The sequence below is a fragment of the Vulpes lagopus genome, chromosome 10, assembly GCF_018345385.1.
Source record: "Vulpes lagopus strain Blue_001 chromosome 10, ASM1834538v1, whole genome shotgun sequence".
NCBI lineage: Eukaryota > Metazoa > Chordata > Mammalia > Carnivora > Canidae > Vulpes > Vulpes lagopus.
Window position 1 is genome coordinate 88,281,188 of NC_054833.1, and position 17,916 is coordinate 88,299,103.

A 17,916-nucleotide genomic window follows, 5' to 3' on the forward strand; every position below is an offset into this window, starting at 1 on the left:
TCCCCGCCCCCCCCGCAACCCCCAGCTGGCCCCAGCACCCTCCCTCCCCGCCCCCCCCCCCCCCCCGCAACCTCCAGCCGGCCCCAGCCCCCTCCCTCCCCGCCCCCCCCCTCCCTCCCCGCCCCCCCCCCGCAACTCCCAGCTGGCCCCAGCACCCTCCCTCCCCGCCCCCCCCCCCCCCCGCAACCCCCAGCCGGCCCCAGCCCCCTCCCTCACCCCCCCCCCCCGCAACCCCCAGCTGGCCCCAGCCCCCTCCCTCGTCCCGCGCCCCCCCAGCCGGCCCCAGCCCCCCCTCCCCCCCCCCCCCGCAACTCCCAGCCGGCCCCAGCCCCCTCCCTCACCGCCCCCTCCCCCCCCCCCCCCCCCCCGCAACTCCCAGACGGCCCCAGCCCCCTCCCTCTCCGCCCTCACCCCCGCCCCGCGCCCCCCACCCTGCACCCTCCCAGCCGGCTCCAGCCTCCTCCCTCTCCGTTCCCCCCCCAACCCCCAGCCGGCCCCAGCCCCCTCCCTCACCGCCCCCTCCCCCCCCCCCCCCGCCCCCCGCAACTCCCAGCTGGCCCCAGCACCCTCCCTCCCCGCCCCCCCCCCCCCCCCCCGCAACCCCCAGCCGGCCCCAGCCCCCTCCCTCACCCCCCCCCCCCCCCCCGCAACCCCCAGCTGGCCCCAGCCCCCTCCCTCGTCCCGCGCCCCCCCAGCCGGCCCCAGCCCCCCCTCCCCCCCCCCCCCGCAACTCCCAGCCGGCCCCAGCCCCCTCCCTCACCGCCCCCTCCCCCCCCCCCCCCCCCCGCAACTCCCAGACGGCCCCAGCCCCCTCCCTCTCCGCCCTCACCCCCGCCCCGCGCCCCCCACCCTGCACCCTCCCAGCCGGCTCCAGCCTCCTCCCTCTCCGTTCCCCCCCCAACCCCCAGCCGGCCCCAGCCCCCTCCCTCACCGCCCCCTCCCCCCCCCCCCCCGCCCCCCGCAACTCCCAGCTGGCCCCAGCCTCCTCCCTCTCCGCCCCCCCCCACCCTCCCAGCCGGCCCCCTGCCCCTAAGCCGGCCCCAGCCCCCTCCCTCTCCGCGCCCCCCACCCTGCACCCCCCCAGCCGGCCCCAGGCCCCTCCCTCTCCGCGCCCCCCACCCTGCACCCCCCCAGCCGGCCCCAGCCCGCTCCCTCTCCGCGCCCCCCGCCCTGCACCCCCCAGCCGGCTCCAGCCCCTCCCTCTCACTCCTCCCCTCCCCCTCAGCCCCCCTCCCTCTCCGCCCCTCCCCCCTGCCCGCTCGCCGCCTCGGGGCCCACCGGCCGCCTGGGTCCGGGAAGCGGTCGGGGGCGCCCGGCCCATTCCTTCCCCCTGAGCCAGGCGTCTTCGCGCGGTTATCAAAGTTATTTTTACACGTCGAGAATTTTTCAAGTGAGCACTTGTGCGGTGGCACCTTCTCCTTGTCGCGCTTGTGCCTTGAAGAAATTTACCGGCTTATTTATAGCCCGTGTTTATTTTTACTCAACTCCTGAACTTGAGCTTCCTTAAGTGCCAGTCTGGGCGGCGGCGGAGCGGCAGTGAGCCCGGCCCCCCTGCCCCCGACCCCGGCCCCCCTGCCCCCGACCCTCCTGCCCCCGACCCCGGCCCCCCTGCCCCCGACCCCCGCCCCCCTGCCCCCGACCCCCGCCCCCCTGCCCCCGAACCTCCTGCCCCCGACCCCGGCCCCCCTGCCCCCGACCCCGGCCCCCCTGCCCCCGACCCCGGCCCCCCTGCCCCCGACCCCGGCCCTCCTGCCCCCGACCCCCGCCCTTCCAGGACTGTTCGTGACCTGGGAGGCCTGGGGGCCAGAAGAGGACTGACCAGTGCGGGCCTGGGGGGTGCTGGAGACCCCGAGCAGGGGCGGAGAGGCCCCGCGCGGCCGCTGGGGTCACTCTGGCCCCTAACAGCCCCCACCCCCACCCCGGGCCGCCGCTCCAGGTGCAGGAGCAGCCCAGCCTCGCCCCCGTGGGCGATGTGCCTCTGAGCTTGGGGCGGTATCAGACTGAGGAAAGACTGAGCTGATTCATCCTAAAGCTCATACTCCTCCTCTTAAGCTTGTCCTGTTTCTTGGGGGCTCAGGGCGGCAGCATGGATCCCCACTTGACAGATCGAATAGAGAAGCTTACGAAGTGGCTCCCAGTTACCCCCAGTAGCAGGGAACGGTGGGAGGGCGGGAGGGCGCCCCGCAAGGAACTGCTCCTTCTCCACCCTGACATTGGACTGGCCTTGCTGTCTGCCCAGGAAAAAGCCATCTTAGAGACAAGAAAAAGACGAGATGTGACATAAGAATGGGTTTCAAAGCCGCCGCTTGTCGGCCCCATCCATGTATTAATCACCGTGACTTACAGAAATTTCCCAGGGGTTGCCCAGGGAGGGCGTGAGCTTGGAGTCCTGAAAGACAGTTCAGGCAAAAACTCTAGATTTGGACTTGAGCCCTCAGACACCTCCACCATATAACTGGCCTGCTCAGGCCTGATGGAGCCTTTCAAGGTAATTTGGGGGGCTCTGGACTTTGAGGCACAACTCAGAGCTGAATAAACCCCATATTGATTCTTTTACATTTGCCCAGAGCAGCTAGACAGTCCATTATCTCTCGTGAGTCAGGGCCATTTGAATTTATTTTACATTTATTCTGAAACAAGCCTGATTTGGCTGAAGTCACCCTTATTCAGCTCTAAACTATAAAACCCCAGCAGTAGAGTTCAAAAAGAAAAGATCAGAGTATAATGCTCTTTTGTTTGATTTTGCTTTTACTCTCCAGAAAATGGGTCTGTGGGTGGGAATGGAGGTTTTGCAGACCTGTGGTCCCAGGCAGAGATTCTGCAGCTCCTGGTGATGGGAGGGACCCCCATTTCCGGGTGAGCAGCCTTGGGGCACCCTCTGTGTGTTTTGTTTTTCCTTAGATGGATGGGTGTGCAAAGGGCAAGAGCCCTTCAAAGAGAGCACTGAGGCAGAAAACACGTACTGCCTACACTGGCCTCCTGTAGAAGCCAAGAGAGCTCCCACCAGGACCACCTTCAGGCTGGGCACCTCTCATGCCGCCTGCCTGGGAGACCACAGGGACTCGCAGATTGCTTGCTTTGGGTGATTACTCTTCCTAATTTCTACCCTACAGGAGAATAGCTACTACATTCAACTAAGTACTTACTAAATCTTCCTCCTTATGGGCAGTTGGTCAAGATGTAAGACATTGACCCATCCTCAACAAGGTAGGCAACACGTGTTCTAAAACCTGAGTTGAACTTTGGGCTACTTAAAACAATGCTTTCTTCTCTTGATTTCGTTCCTTGATGCTTTGTTCATTTAAAGAGCTAGTTAGCAAATAGTTCTGAAAATTATAAAGCTCCGCTGAGCAAAAAACTGCTTTTAATGTTACAGTAAATATAGCTCTCATACTTAACTGTGTGGTCTCCCATGATTTTGTTGATATATATAATGAAATTAATTCCGTTTTCTTACCTTTATACTTTGAGACATGGAAAGAGTATGTTTATTTTATTTTTAAAGATTTTATTTATTCATTCATGATAGACACAGAGAGAGAGAGAGAAGCAGAGACATAGGCAGAGGGGGAAGCAGGCTCCCCACAAGGAGCTTGATGTGGAACTTGATCCTGGACGCCGGGATCACTCCCTGAGCTGAAGGCAGACACTCAACTGCTGAGCTACCCAGGAATCCCAAAGAGTATGTTTAAAATGTAATTTTGTAGAACATTAGGCTTTCTGGAGGAAAGATTCTAAGTAGCATCAGTCATCCCAGTCATGGACATGAATGAGTGTCAGTCTTCGCCTCCACTGAAATGAATGAATGTCTTCAGAAGGTGCCTAGATCTGGAGTTCGTCTCTGCCCAAAGCAATAACTCCCTTAGCTTCAGCGTTATGCATAATTCAAGAGGGGAAGGCAGGCCTGGACATTAGTGCTCAAGTTGGCAGAAGCTCGGGCATCCTCCCCTGGTGGCTGAGCCCAGTTGTGATGTGGTGCAGGCTCCTGGAAGGTCAGGGAACCCCGTCCCCTTCCCTTCACAGGTATACTAAGACTAAGCTTTTTAGGAAACCTACAAACAAGATACTCTTCCTCTTGCATGATTTACCCTCTTCTAAATAATGAGTCACATCCACCATAATCTATTTCAACGTCGCTAGTTTGAAGTATATAATCATTTACATATACATTATTTAAAAAAATCTTGCTGCACAAGAAAGATCAAAAGGAAAACATTTGGGGATCCCTGGGTGGCGCAGCGGTTTAGCGCCTGCCTTTGGCCCAGGGCACGATCCTGGAGGCCCCGGGATCGAGTCCCACGTCGGGCTCCCGGTGCATGGAGCCTGCTTCTCCCTCTGCCTATGTCTCTGCTTCTCTCTCTCTGTGTGTGTGACTATCATAAATAAATAAAAATTTTAAAAAAAGGAAAACATTTAATTTGTGAGAGGAAAGCATACCTGCCCTTATTTTAGTAGCCCTTCTTTGTATGTTAGTAACTTGGTGTTGATTTAAATGATCTTTCTCTGTTTCCTGAATAAATCTCATGTTTTCCAGGGGGCAAGATTCTATTTTCCTCTCCTTTGGCTTTCTATATAGTTTTGAGGATAATATAATTAAATTTCTTTTTTTAAGATTTTATTTATTTATTTATGAGAGACACAGAGAGAGAGAAACATAGAGGGAGAAGCAGGCTCCATGCAGGACGCCTGATGTAGGACTCGATCCCGGGACCCGGGGATCACGCCCTGAGCTGAAGGCAGACATTCAACCTCTGAGCCACACAGGTGCCTCTAAATTTCTTTTAAAATATTAAAGGAGAATAAAATATGCCACCCCCAAATACGTTACTTGCCTGAGGATTATTTTGAGCTGAAGGCAAAGGAGAAAAAGCAGACACAGGAAATGCATTCTGCTGCCCTCCTGCTATCTGCCTGAAAGTACAGTCTGTATTTCCCTTTGAAGATGTTCCCCACTCCCCCATACCAGGAAGGGAAGAACAACATACATCACCAGAGATGGGGACGGTGCTGGCATGAGTCTCCACAAAGAAATTCTTACTAAATAACCCTTGTTTTCATTAGTTTCCCCTGTATGTTTATCTCCCACATTCACCATCCCTAGAAGCCCACACACCTGCTCCTTTGTCTTGTTGCTTCTCCACATTTTATCCCTCTTTGTTAAATGGTCTGTAAGCTCCCCAAGTTTAACTGTTTCTTCAAGTCTTCATTTCTTTTCTATGAAGGCATCTGCCCCCATGAAAATTAAAGTATTATGTTGAATAAAATTTGTATGCCTATTTCCTGCTAATCTGGCTTCTGTCACCCTAGTTCACAGACCCAAGGCATAGAACCTAAGAGGGAAGAGGACGGTTATTTCCTCCCCTACAATATTTTCTTTTTTTTTTTTTAAGATTTTATTTATTTATTCATAGACACAGAGAGAAAGAGGCAGAGACACAGGCAGAGGGAGAAGCAGGCTCCATGCAGGGAGCCCGATGTGGGACTCAATCCCGGGGCCCCAGGATCACACCACAGGTTGCAGGCGGCGCCAAACCGCTGAGCCACCGGGGCTGCCCTCCTACAATATTTTCTAATTAGATTCATTAAGATGGGTAGTTCTATAGTTTAATCCCATCCATAAGATTTTATTATATGATAAATAATTTGGGGAAAGAAACATCCAATTTATTATTGTTGCGTGGAACCATTTGTAAATTCTTTCTAGACGTATCTGTATCCTTCCCCAGAACCCTAAGAATATCCATTTCTGGAATGTGGAGACAAAGACCTAAGAGCTCCTGACTACAGAGCTTTACAATCTATTTTTTTTTTTTTATGATAGTCATACAGAGAGAGAGAGAGAGGCAGAGACACAGGCAGAGGGAGAAGCAGGCTCCATGCACTGGGAGCCTGATGTGGGATTCGATCCCGGGTCTCCAGGATCGCGCCCTGGGCCAAAGGCAGGCGCCAAACTGCTGCGCCACCCAGGGATCCCCAGAGCTTTACAATCTAATACAAAAGAAATGTGAATGCTTTTCTTCCTTGGAAGGTTTTCTTCCCATGTGTCAGGTGATTCACTGCCTGGCTACTCTCACTGGCTATGCTGATTGGTCATCATTTGCTGATAGAAGCCAAGCCTTTATTCCGGATCCTAGGTAGGAGAAGATATGAAAGTATGAGAAGGAAGTGGCTTCACACTTCCTCAGGATGAGGTGGGGATGAACCAGAGCCTGGGAAATAGACACAGTTCAGCTCAGCAGTAAGCCAGGGAGGGTCCGCATCATCACCTTGGTCATCACCCTCACCTTGGTCATCCTCCTCCTCTTCCTCTTCCTCCTGACTGTTGTAGTCATGGTACCTGCCTGTATTCGCCATGCCAAGCAGCAAGAACATACTTCGCATGCATCACCTCACAGCTGTGGATGATCAGAACCCCTCTGGGGATTCTGTTCCCATCCCAGACGCCAAGATAACAGTCCCAGGGAAGGGAAACAAGCCGTGTGCATCCTTCTGGATAAGAGCAGCAGCAAATGCAAACTGATTATCAAGCCCAGAGAGAAGACGAAGCCGTTCAGGACAAGTTGTTGGCTTCCCCAGTAGGACAAAGAGTTCCCTAAGGTAGTGTCTTCATTCACTTGATAAAGATCGGAGCACCTACACTGTGTAGGAACCATGCTTGGTGCTGGGGTTTGGGGGCTGAATGGGGCAGAGGTGGTCCTGACCTCAGGCTTCCGTTTCTAAATGCATCCAGCCTTACAATCCAGTAGGAAGGAGGAAGCAAGCAGTCGATCCCTCTAAATCCAGGACAAAAGCAAAGAAAGCAGGAGTCTGGGACATGGAACAGAGAAGAAAGCCTAGCTGCTGGCTGGGCCTCGGGGAAGGTATGAGCAGGTGCAATGTGGCACCTGGGCCTTTTGCAGAGAGCAGGGCCGGGTCACATGGGCTCACAGAACAATAGGATAGTTCAAGGAGTCAAAACCCGAGTCAAATCGGGCTGGGGTGGGAAAGCCCCATAGAGGCCCAGGGAGAAACCATGTCTTCCGGAGAAGCCGGGAAATTGTCTGGGAGAGAGGGATGAGTCACCGGGGTGGGGTACTCCCAGCGAAGGGGAGTGGCAGGGCCCGCTGGACCTGACATGGCCATGGGAGATGTGTGGTCTTCCCTGGAAGACCCCAGCCCCCTACCCAGCTGCTGCATTGGCCACCTAGCAGCACCCTCAGGAGACTGGGGTCCCTGGCCCAGCCCCAAAGGAGACAGTGGAAAGGCTTCCCAGCCTCTTCCTTCTGATGTGAAGTAGTTGAAAGAGAAAATAAGAGCGATGAATGATCGGCTATTTGAATTTTGACTCCCTGGATCTTGCATGTCTTAAGACACCAGGATACAGAGGCTCTTAGCTGGAAGCGGAATGCACGGGCTGGAGACAGAATGTGTTTGCCCAAGGACTGGCTGCATACTGAACACACTGTAAGCTGGATGTTGCAGAGGAGGGAGGAAAAGCCCCCAAGACTCAGTGATCTGGGTTGCTGTGGAGGAGAGTGGGGTGATGGAAAAAGAATAGGAGGCCAGGAAGTACCCAGTGATTCACTGAGGGAACAGTTAGGACGGGCAGAAGTGTACTTGTGGCCCGGAAGCAGGATCTCAGAGAATGAAGTAGGCAGTGCTCCCTCCAAAACGGAGACACCTGGCTGCAAGTCTGAGGGATGTGAGATGACGTCCCTGCTTCCTCCTTCCTACTGGATTGTAAGGCTGGATGCATTTAGAAAAGGAAAGGTAAAAATGAGAGGACAAAAAAAAAAGATGAGAGGACAGAAGTTGGTGTCATCACAGCATACAGTAGGCCACCTGGACCCAGGAGAAATTCCATCCCGTCTCTGAGGGAGCTCCACAAATGGGCAGAGAGCAGTGTAAAAGTGAGACATCCACTGGAAGCCTCTTAACAAAAATCAGATTCTTTCACCTACACCCCTCCCCTTCACCCAAGTTTACGGAGCATCGGTTATTGGCCAGGCACTGGGATAGGTGCTGAGGACACAGTGGTAAAGGAGATAGATGTCATAGTCCCTGGCCTTCCAATGGCAGTAAGCAAGCAAAAGCCAGAACCGAAACCAAACAAGGTAACAGCCTAAGAAATACTGTAAACTGTAAGTTGATCTAACTGAGAGGGGCCTAAGTGGGGGAGGGTAATCAGAGGAAACCTCCTGCAGGTTGTGAAATCCACCCTGAGACCTAAAGGAAGAGAAGAAGCTAGCTAAGCAAAGGAGAGAGGACATAGCAGGTGCAAAGGTCCTGGGGCAGAGGACAATTAGAGCTACTCAAAGAGTGGAAAGAACACAGTAGGAGTGGTATGGGATGAACTTGGTGATAAGAGCAGAGGCTTTGAGGGTATTCAACAGGGGGATGGTGTGATCTACTTCATGTTTTAAGAAGGCCATTTTTGCTACTATGTGTAAACTAGATGGTGAAGCTTCTGACAAATTCTTGATTTATTAACAATTTCATGCCTTAGAAGATCTACTCCCAGGAACGACCGCCATATAGGGGGACTGTTAGCCAAATCAACATAATAGAAATCTGGAAGTAGCCAACTATGTGATTTTAGGGTTCGCACTATCCTAGAAAGATAACACAGAGTTAGCGCATATTTTGATTATCAGAGTGGAAGATCTCAAATCTCTGGTTGAAAAGTCTTGTGATTCTAAGAATTGCATCTCAAAAGGGGAGGTCAGTTCAGAGTACTTCCAACCGTGTCATTACAAACGACTTTCTTTCCAAAGAGGGGGAAATGGACATAACGGTGGACATGGTTCTGAGGGAAACTGAGATGTTTAAAGAACAGGTAGCTAAAAAGAAAAAGGGGATCCCTGGGTGGCGCAGCGGTTTGGCGCCTGCCTTTGGCCCAGGGCGCGGTCCTGGAGACCCGGGATCGAATCCCACGTCGGGCTTCCGGTGCATGGAGCCTGCTTCTCCCTCTGCCTGTGTCTCTGCCTCTCTCTCTCTCTCTCTGTGACTATCATAAATAAATAAAAATTTAAAAAAATAAATAAATAAAAATAAAAAGAAAACGAAGGTTAACTACCCACAGGCAAATACAAGATAGGGACCTCTGAGAATAATCTCAGGAATGCACAGCACCATGGAAAGGGAAATGGAAAATGATTAGGGCAGGACACCTGGGGCCCACAGCAGACAAAGGCACAGCGCTGCCTGGAGCCAGGGGAAGCCAGGGATTCCTCCTTCCCATATCCTTTAGGGAGGAAACCTGCGGGACGAGAGGCCAGGCCTCTGAGCACAGGACTCCTGCTTGCTTTGCAATCTGCAGCACCCCCTGCGTGGCTGGCCCAGGTAGGTGCTTGTTAATATTTGCTGAGTGAATGGTGACCCAGGTGGTGCTGCTGTGATAAAGATAGGCAAACTCTCCAGGCTAGGGGACCCGTAGACTGTCTGTCCCTGAGGAGGACTGTGCCCTGTTCTTTGGCTTCCTATCAGTAATTTCAGCAGCCTTACTGGGAGCCCTAGTGGGAACAGACTTCACTTGCCTGGACAGAAGTGTCAGGGGACGAGACTCTCTCCTCGCTTGAAGCTGGAGCATGGATCTGAGACCTGATCGGATGCTCTCGAACGGCACATGTGGAAGCCAGAGCTGTGGAGAGATTGAATCTGCAGGGATCCTACAGGCAACAACATCGTTCCCGCATAGTAAGAGGCTTGCAGGGCATGGGCCTGTCCCCTGTAGCCAGCATCCCTGCCCTATGCCTGCCTGGTTTGTCTTTCTTCCATTCAAACTTTTAATGTCGACGTGAGTGCAGATCCACAATTATAGTGATCATAGAGAGGTCCCGCATACTCTTCCCCAGCTCTGGTTACACCTCATGTGACCATGGGACCCAGAAAATGAGCCTGCACAATGTGTGCAGCATCCTGGCTCTTTTATCTGGTTCTGAGCCTTCCTACTGGTTACTGCCCTATGCAATACCATTTCAAAACTGTCTTTCTGTCTAAATTAGCCAGTCAGTCCTACTATTTTAAACTGAGAATCTGTCCTGGTGAAAAGTAAATAGGACAGTATAAGTCAAGACGTTGCAGCCTGTGGGGGAAGGGAAAGAAGGCTCCCGTGTGTGTGCCCCCGGGGGTGCTTGATGGGGCTAAGAAGACCAGGAGCTGAAAAAAGAAGCTGATGAGGGACATGTCTGGACTTTATTCTGTGAGCAGTGGGAGCTGTCAAGGGGTTTCCAAGTTGGGGATGACAAGAGCAAGGAGGCCTCTGGCTGCAGAGTGGGGGAGGGATGGTTGGGAGCCATACAGCTGGGAATTAGGAATAAATCGTCCAGAGAAGTAAATGAGCAGGAGCAGTGGGAGGAGGTGACAATTTAGGAATCATTCAGAGGTAGACCCTGCAGGTCTGGGATCTTGTTGGGAGGTGGGGGAGAAAGAGGACAAGGAGGAGAAGGTAGAGGAAGAGAAGGAGGGGGAGGCAGGGGAAGAAGAGGAAGGAGAAGAAGGGGAAAGAGGAGGGGGAGAAAGAGGAAGCTCATCAGAAGATGACAAGGCTTTGAGTCACTGCCCCAGCCCGCATTGGCCCTCAGTGCAGAATAAGTGGGTTGCAGGCGGCAGGAAATGAAAGCAGCCCCCGCAGAGACTGGGCACCCGGTTCTCGGCAGCACCACTCTGGTTTGAGGGACTGTGGTGTGGTCTGGGGCTGGCTCATGAAGTGCTGTTCTTTCCCTCCCACACGAGTGCACAGCTTTACTTTGGATGAACACCTCCCCTGGCTTGATGTGTGAGTCCCTGGAGCCAGGGCTTGGTGGGTCTGTTGAGGTTTACTGGGGCTGGTAATAAGGCCCTTCCCCATCAAGTTTATCTTTTCTAATATTTTTTTTCTAATATTTCTAAGAACTTCTGTGCCAGACGCTTTTCTAAGTGCCATACCTTTTATCCTCCATTTAATGTTCACTGTTCCAGGGGTTAGGCACCGGCATGGTGCACTTGGGACAAGGAGTAAGCAGGTGGAGACTAAAGCATCATTTTTGTCCCTGAACAAAGAGAATATCCCAGAACATGACCTGGCCTTGCTGGTTTCCTAGCCAAGTGGACCTGACAATTCTTCCCTAAGTTAGGAAGCTGTAGGCACCAAGGAGCAGGGCATGGCTGGCATGGAAAGGGGCTCAGTCCGGTCTCCCAAACACACTAGTCAGGGGAACTGACTCTCTTGGTGAGAAGGTGAGTGGGGCAGAGAGATGTCTCCCCAACCAGGAACAAAGAATGGAGTGATGTTTTTATGGGGAAGTTAGGAATGGTGCTTGGCTGGCAGGGTGCGGAAGGAGGGCGTCCCAACCTCAGAAGCTACAAAGGCAACTGGGTATGAGGTCTGAAGGTTGAACAAAACCTTCAGAGTGGTAAGGGCAGAAAATTTGGTACAAAAATACAAGTTATTAGGGAGGCAACAAGGCTTGGCTTGACTCTGGATATGGTGGTGATGGTGTCCCCCGGGACCATGGGACTGTTCACTGAAACCTAGCTTACACAGGGAGAAACAGATTGAGGAGAGACATAATGAGGTGGGTTTTGAGTAGTTAGAACTGCTTAGGCCCATGGGCCAGCAGGGGAAAGACAGGCAGGAAATGTATGCTTGAATCATCAGCATGTTTACTCTGCAAATATTTATCAAGCACCTAATGTGTGCCAAGAGCTTTCCTAGGTATTGGGAATGACATGGGAGAAAGATAACTGACCAGATTCCTGCCTACATGGAATTTAGAATCTAATTGTGGGGACAGGCATACAACAAAAATATATGAGTAAATATTCAAAACAAATTTCGTGTTAGATGACAAATTATTCTAGGTGTTATGAGAAAGCACCAGAGAGCTCAGGAAGCAGGAAACAACATTGCTGAGAAGAGGGAACCCAGATAGCTTATGCAAAGGCCCTGTGGTAGAAAGTTTTTGGTTTTCCCAGGGAGTCAAAATAGGAGCATAGGCAGTTGTGATCACAGAGTAGACTTAGAGAATGAAGGTGAAGAGTCAGGGATGGTGGCTCATATTTTTATCTTATTCTAGGTCCCATGGGAAGTCATCAAAGAGTTTTTCAAGTTTTTTTGCCCAGAGTGAGAGGAGGTTCCTATAACCACTCAAATGAGAAATTCTTTCACTAGAGTGATGGCAGGGGAGGTAGAGAGTGGGAGGGATTTAAGAAGCTGTGGAGATACAAGCAGTAAGCCTTGGTGATTAAATGGAATTGAAGAGAGGAGGGAAAAGGAAGAAAGCAGCAGATGTCCCAGGTTTGCATTGAGCAGCTGGCAAAGGGGGTGCTGCTCACTGAGAGAGGGTCCGGGTGGGAGCACGTGGAGTGTAAGGTGGTGGGACATCCAAGGGAGGGGCCAAAGAGCTGACTGAAGATGTGGGTCTGGCGTGGGGACCAGGTGTCAGGGCCACAGGTATGAATCTGGAAAACATTAGCTGACTGAAGTTGTTTAAAGTCATGGGCATGCGTGAGACAGAAGAACCTTTAAAATGATCTGGGAAGAATGGCCAGGACTCAGCCCTGGAGATCCCAGTTTTGAAGACCGAGGGGTCTTCAGTAAAGGAGCTGGAGTGGTAGTTGAAACAATGAGTCAGTTGGGGTTAAGATTTTTTTAGGTGAAGGATTTGGGGGGTGGTCCCAGAGAAAAGAAAAGAATGCTTCCAAATATTTGAGGAGTGACCACATGTTAGAGTGTAGACTCACTTTGTCTTCACTTGCAATATGGTCATTGGCTTAACATAAGGAAAAATGGCCCAAATCCAGAGCTGTAAATAGCTAAAAGGATCTAGAGGGAATTCATCTTCAGATGGACACTTGGAGGAGATAATCTTCCAACTCTGAATCCCGTCATTCTGGTTTATGTCTGAAACAAGAAGAATTTGCTTTGTTGCAACCTTAGCCTTCTAACAAAAACACCAGAAACTAGATCCAGTCACCAGGTACATATTTATGGAGCTCCTACTGCATGCTGGGCCCTGGGACTCAGTGGCCCTCCCGGAGTCTGAGGATGGACACCTTAGGTTTCCTGGGATGTGCCTATATCCCTCCTGCCTGGCAAGTGCAAGTCAGGGCTCACCCTCCACATCTCCCTGCTGATCACTGGAGTGCAGCAAAACATCATTGTTGGAAAGAGAAAAGACTCAGTTTAACAACACATGAGGTCAAGAGGTGAAACAGATGGTCTCCAGCATTTAGAAAATTGTTAGAAAGTTGAGTTCCACTTCCTCATCAAGTAAAAATTCCCTTTCATCAGAAGACAAATAATCCCATATTTTCACCACAGATTATCACCCACGGAGGTGAGGGTGGTTCGATGTGGTGTTTCAGTGCAGAGGAATTTAGGGTACAGAGCTTCATTCAGCCCTCCCAGACAGTTCCTAGAAGCCACGTGTCTATGCCCAAGGAGGCAGCATAAACGAAGCCAAAAGTTTATGATGCAATTAATAGTTATGCTGTTTGTGCTTTTCTTGAAAGGTCTCACTCCCATTCTTTCAGTAAGCCTTTCCCCCCTTGAAAAGTGCCACATGTTCATTATTAGCCTTTGTTAATTCCTTCATCAAATATTTATAGAAGGTGCTGGATAAATGAGGAGGAGCTGGGGCGATCCAGAGGAGAGGAGGGAGGTGGTGGAGAGTGTCGGCAGGTTCTCTGAGTGCAAAGAACAGAAATTCATCCAGCAAGATTGATGAGCGAGGGAGGCTGGGGGAAGGAAGGGAAAACGCCTAGAAGGGTAGGAGAAGGAGAGGGTGTAAAGAAGGGATGGGGTGGGGGGTGGGGGGGGGGTGGAGGGGGAGATCCCTGGGTGGCTCAGCAATTTGGTGCCTGCCTTAGGCCCAGGGCGTGATCCTGGGGACCAAGGATCAAGTCCCACATCGGGCTCCCTGCAGGGAGCCTGCTTCTCCCTCTGCCTGTGTCTCTGCCCCCCTCTCTCTCTCTCTCTCTCTCTCTCTGTGTCTCTCATGAATAAATAAATAAAATATTAAAAAAAAAAAAAGAAGGGAAGGGAAGGGGATGGGCAGGAGTGAGAGGAGAGTGGGGCGGGCAGCAAAGGGGACAGGTTGTCCAAAGAACAACTGCTAAGGGGCATTCCCTTCAGGGCACCACCTATGAAATAAATCTGCTCCAACTGTTTTGTTGTTGTTGAAAATTCAAATGCCAGACTGTCAGGGGTCAAATTCCAGAGGGGAGAGTCTGATTGGCTGGATTTTGCCACAACCTTTGGGAAGGTGGGGCATGTTGTTTGACACCATATTGGGGGTGGGGGGCAGGTAATTCCTCCAAGGAAAATCAGTTGCAGTCTGGTGGGGGAAACATGAAGAACTGGCAGAGGAAGTGCTATCTACCTTTAACAGGGAGGAAGCTGAGCCTTGCAGAGATGGTGCAGAATGTGTCCAGCAGACAGAGCAGCACATCCAAAGCCATGAATTGAGAAAGGACCAGAACTGAGGAAGGGGCAGCTTGTAGCCCCCCATAGTTGCAGGAGTTGCCATGGGGAGGGAGAGGCAGGTGGAGTGGTGGTTGGGTTTTCTCTAAGTTGAGATGCCATAAAAATATTCATTTTAAAAGATCACCTGGCTAGAAGGTAGAGAGTACGTGAGGGTGTGCTCAATCAAGTAAGCCCTCTCTGTGCCCTTGGTTTAGCACAGGGTTGTGGTTGAGAATGGAGCATGGACCCTGTAGGGGAAGAAAAGCTTCCTCAGCCTTCTTCGGTTCATGAGTGGAGTGTGCAAATTAAACTGACAAAGGACAGCTTAATAGGAGAAAAAGCATACAGATTTTGTTTTTAATTTTATGTACACAAGGGTTTCACAGAAAAGTGAAAACCCAAAGAAGTGGTTAGACTTGGGGGCTTATGTACCATTTTAACAAAAGGCATTATATTGTGGGAAAGAGCCAAGAGAAAGATGAGGGGGCTTCTTCTAGGAAGCAGTAAATTGTGGGAGGTAACTGTATGGGGGAACCAATGGCAGAGAGTTATTTAGTAAGGTTTGCTTATGCAGAGTTGCCTTAGTACCATCTCCACCTCTGCCGTTAGGGTTGCTCCCCCAGTCCTGGTACAAGAGAAGCCTAGGACATCTTCACAAGGGGAATTTATGCCCTGTGTTCAGGCAGATAGCTGGAGAGCAGAGAGCCCTTCCTGCTTCCTGTGGTAGCTTTTTCTGTTACCTTCACTCCAAAATAATCGTTCTGCCAAAGTAGTATAGTTTAGGGTGGCATATTCTGATCCCCTTCAAAGGCACAGGACCAAGATCAGCCAAGGGGTGGGGCTGGGAAGTCACTTTTTACAAGAAGGACAAAATGAACGTCACGGAGGCGGGACACGCGGAGCAGGAGTCAGCGTCAAGAAGAGTAAGCAGAGACCATGGAGCCAAGTCTAAGACCCAGGGTGTCCTTGAAAATGGGGAGGAGCCCACAGGTACCAGGCACCCAAGTAGGCAGGACAAGGACGAGGAAGGAGCAGGAGACACTGTGAGTCTAGATAAACAACAAGGTCCAAAGTCTGCAGTGGCTGAGACAGGCCAAGAGGAATGGAGGAGTCCACAGGAACAGCACCAGGAGGCAAGCTGTCTGCCCTCTGGGTCCCTGGCCTGACTTCTTGTCAGGGAGAGGAGATGTAAAGATCCATGTGTTGGGGAGGGTCTTGACTGAGGCAAGTACAGTCTTCCTGAATCTCCTTTAGTGAAGAGCAGGGTGATTCAGGGAAAGGAGCTTGGGGGCTAGACAATGAGATTCACAACTAGGAACTTTTCCTGCTGATCCTGTTGATGTACCTGCACAGATGCACAGAGGTTTGTTCATTAAGGCATTATGTGTAACAGTCAGCAAACAGACTAATAAACAAACAAGGAAATAGCCTAAAGGTACATGAGTAGGAAATTGATTAAACAACCATGGGCAGTGGAATATGGTGTACATATTGGAGTACAGTGGAATATGGAGTACAGTGGAATGGAGTGTATGGAGTACAGTGGAATATGGTGCACCATTAAAAAGAATGAAGTAGGTCCATATGTGTTGACATAAAGTAATGTCTAAAATGCTTTGTTTGAAAAAAATCCAATTACAGAACAGGAGTACAGTGGGATATCTGTGTGTAAGAACAGGGGTATACAAATATGTGCTAATATGCATATTGAAAATCTTTAGAAGGAAAGACAGAATGTTAATGGTGGGCTTTTTTGTTATTTTAATTTTGTAATATTTTGGAAAAAGGACTATAATTTTATGTGAAAATTAAATAAAATAATTCTAATTTAGTTTACAATAGATGGTGACATGTGACAAGCATGTTTAGTGTCCGTATAGAAAATTAATGTGAACTTAAGATAGTTATAAAAGTCTCATGATGGAAAGCAATTTTTCAGTAAGAATTAATCAATAGGGACACCTGGGTGGCTCAGTTAAGTGTCCATCTTTGGCTCAGGTCATGATCCCAGAGTACTAGGATTGAACCTCACATCAGGCTCCCTGCTCAGTGGGGAGCCTGCTTCTCCCTCTCCCCTTACTCCTCCCCCATGATCATACGCTTTCTCTCTGTCAAATAAATAAATAAAATCTTTTTTTAAAAAAAAGCATCAGTAATGTTAAGGAAGTTTTTGCCTACTATTTCATTTTTTATTCATGAATATAAATATGTTTTCTGATCAAAATGTTAGTATCCAAATAACCCTTGGATTATTTTTTTATATTTTTTTTTACTTAAATTCAATTTGCCAACATAGAGTATAACACCCAGTGCTCATCCCATCAAGTGCCCTTCTCAGTGCCCATCACCCAGTTACCCCATCCCCCGGCCTATCTCCCCTTCCATTACCCTTTGTTTGTTTGTTTCCCAGAGTTAGAAGTCTCTCATGGTTTGTCTCCCTAATTTTTCTCACTCTGCTTCCCCTCCTTTCCCTTATAATCCCTTTCACTATTTCTCATATTCCATGTATGAGTGAAACCATACATGTTCATAATATGATCAACAGTGGTTTTGTCTGAAAAGAAAGCCTGGGGCTAAGAAGGTGCATTCCTACTTTCCTCCTATTTGATTTCTCTTTCTGTGAGCATATCTTATTCCTATAAATATTAATTAATAAATACTGTTTTTAAAACCAGAGTAAAGAAAGATCCATAACTCATTAGAAATAGAAGGGATCTTCTGTAACTCATTGGAGGACATTGCCCAAAAACCTACAGCAAATATCACACTTAGAGATTAAATGAGAAACCTTCCTTTAATGTCAGGCATGAGACAGCAATGCCCATTGTGTGTGCTTCCATCCAACCACACAAAGGATTTAGATTCTAACCTGTGCATTAAAAACAGAAAAGTTAATAAAAGGTGTAAGGTAGAAAGGAGAAAACAAAACTGTCATAAGTCACAAATAATGTGATCATCTGCATAAAAATTCATGAAAATATTTGAACTAATACATTTTTTTTAAACTAAGAGTTTATCTTGGCTGCTGAATTTTAGGCTGATATTTAAAACTCAAGTGTATTCTTATATACTGGCAACAGTACAATTTTAAACTACAATTTATAAGAGCAAGAAAAATTTTATAACCAAGGAATAAGTATAACAAAATGTTTGTGATTTCTATAAAGAAAATTGTAGAACTACAATTATAAAATTTACAACATAAATTACACAATTTACAAAATTGTTTAAAATGTATGTATTGAAACACATTAGGGATGCCTGAGTGACTCAGTAGTTGAGTGTCTGCCTTTGGCTCAGGCTCAGGGTGTGATCTTGGAGTCCTGGGATTGAGTCCCGCATCGGGACCCCTGCATGGAGCCTGCTTCTCCTTCTCCCTGTGTCTCTACCTCTCTGTGTGTCTCTCATGAATAAATAAATAAAATCTTAAAAAAAAAAAAAAGAAACACATTAAAAAGGAGGAGAGCTATATACCATATTCATGGATAGAG

The 17,916-nt window shown here is 49.7% G+C and overlaps 1 protein-coding gene across 2 annotated transcripts in view; it reads left to right on the forward strand.

The window, feature by feature from the left end:
• The first annotated feature begins 9,330 nt into the window (after positions 1-9,330).
• SLC45A1 (solute carrier family 45 member 1) overlaps positions 9,331-17,916 on the forward strand; it is a 79,702-nt gene continuing 71,116 nt past the window's right edge. For both annotated transcript variants that reach the window (XM_041773078.1, XM_041773081.1), the window contains exon 1: positions 9,331-9,675. Coding sequence is in view for 1 of the 2 variants with exons in the window: in XM_041773081.1 (XP_041629015.1) it covers positions 9,567-9,675 (109 nt within the window). In the remaining variant the exon portion in view is untranslated. The remainder of the gene's footprint in view (positions 9,676-17,916) is intronic.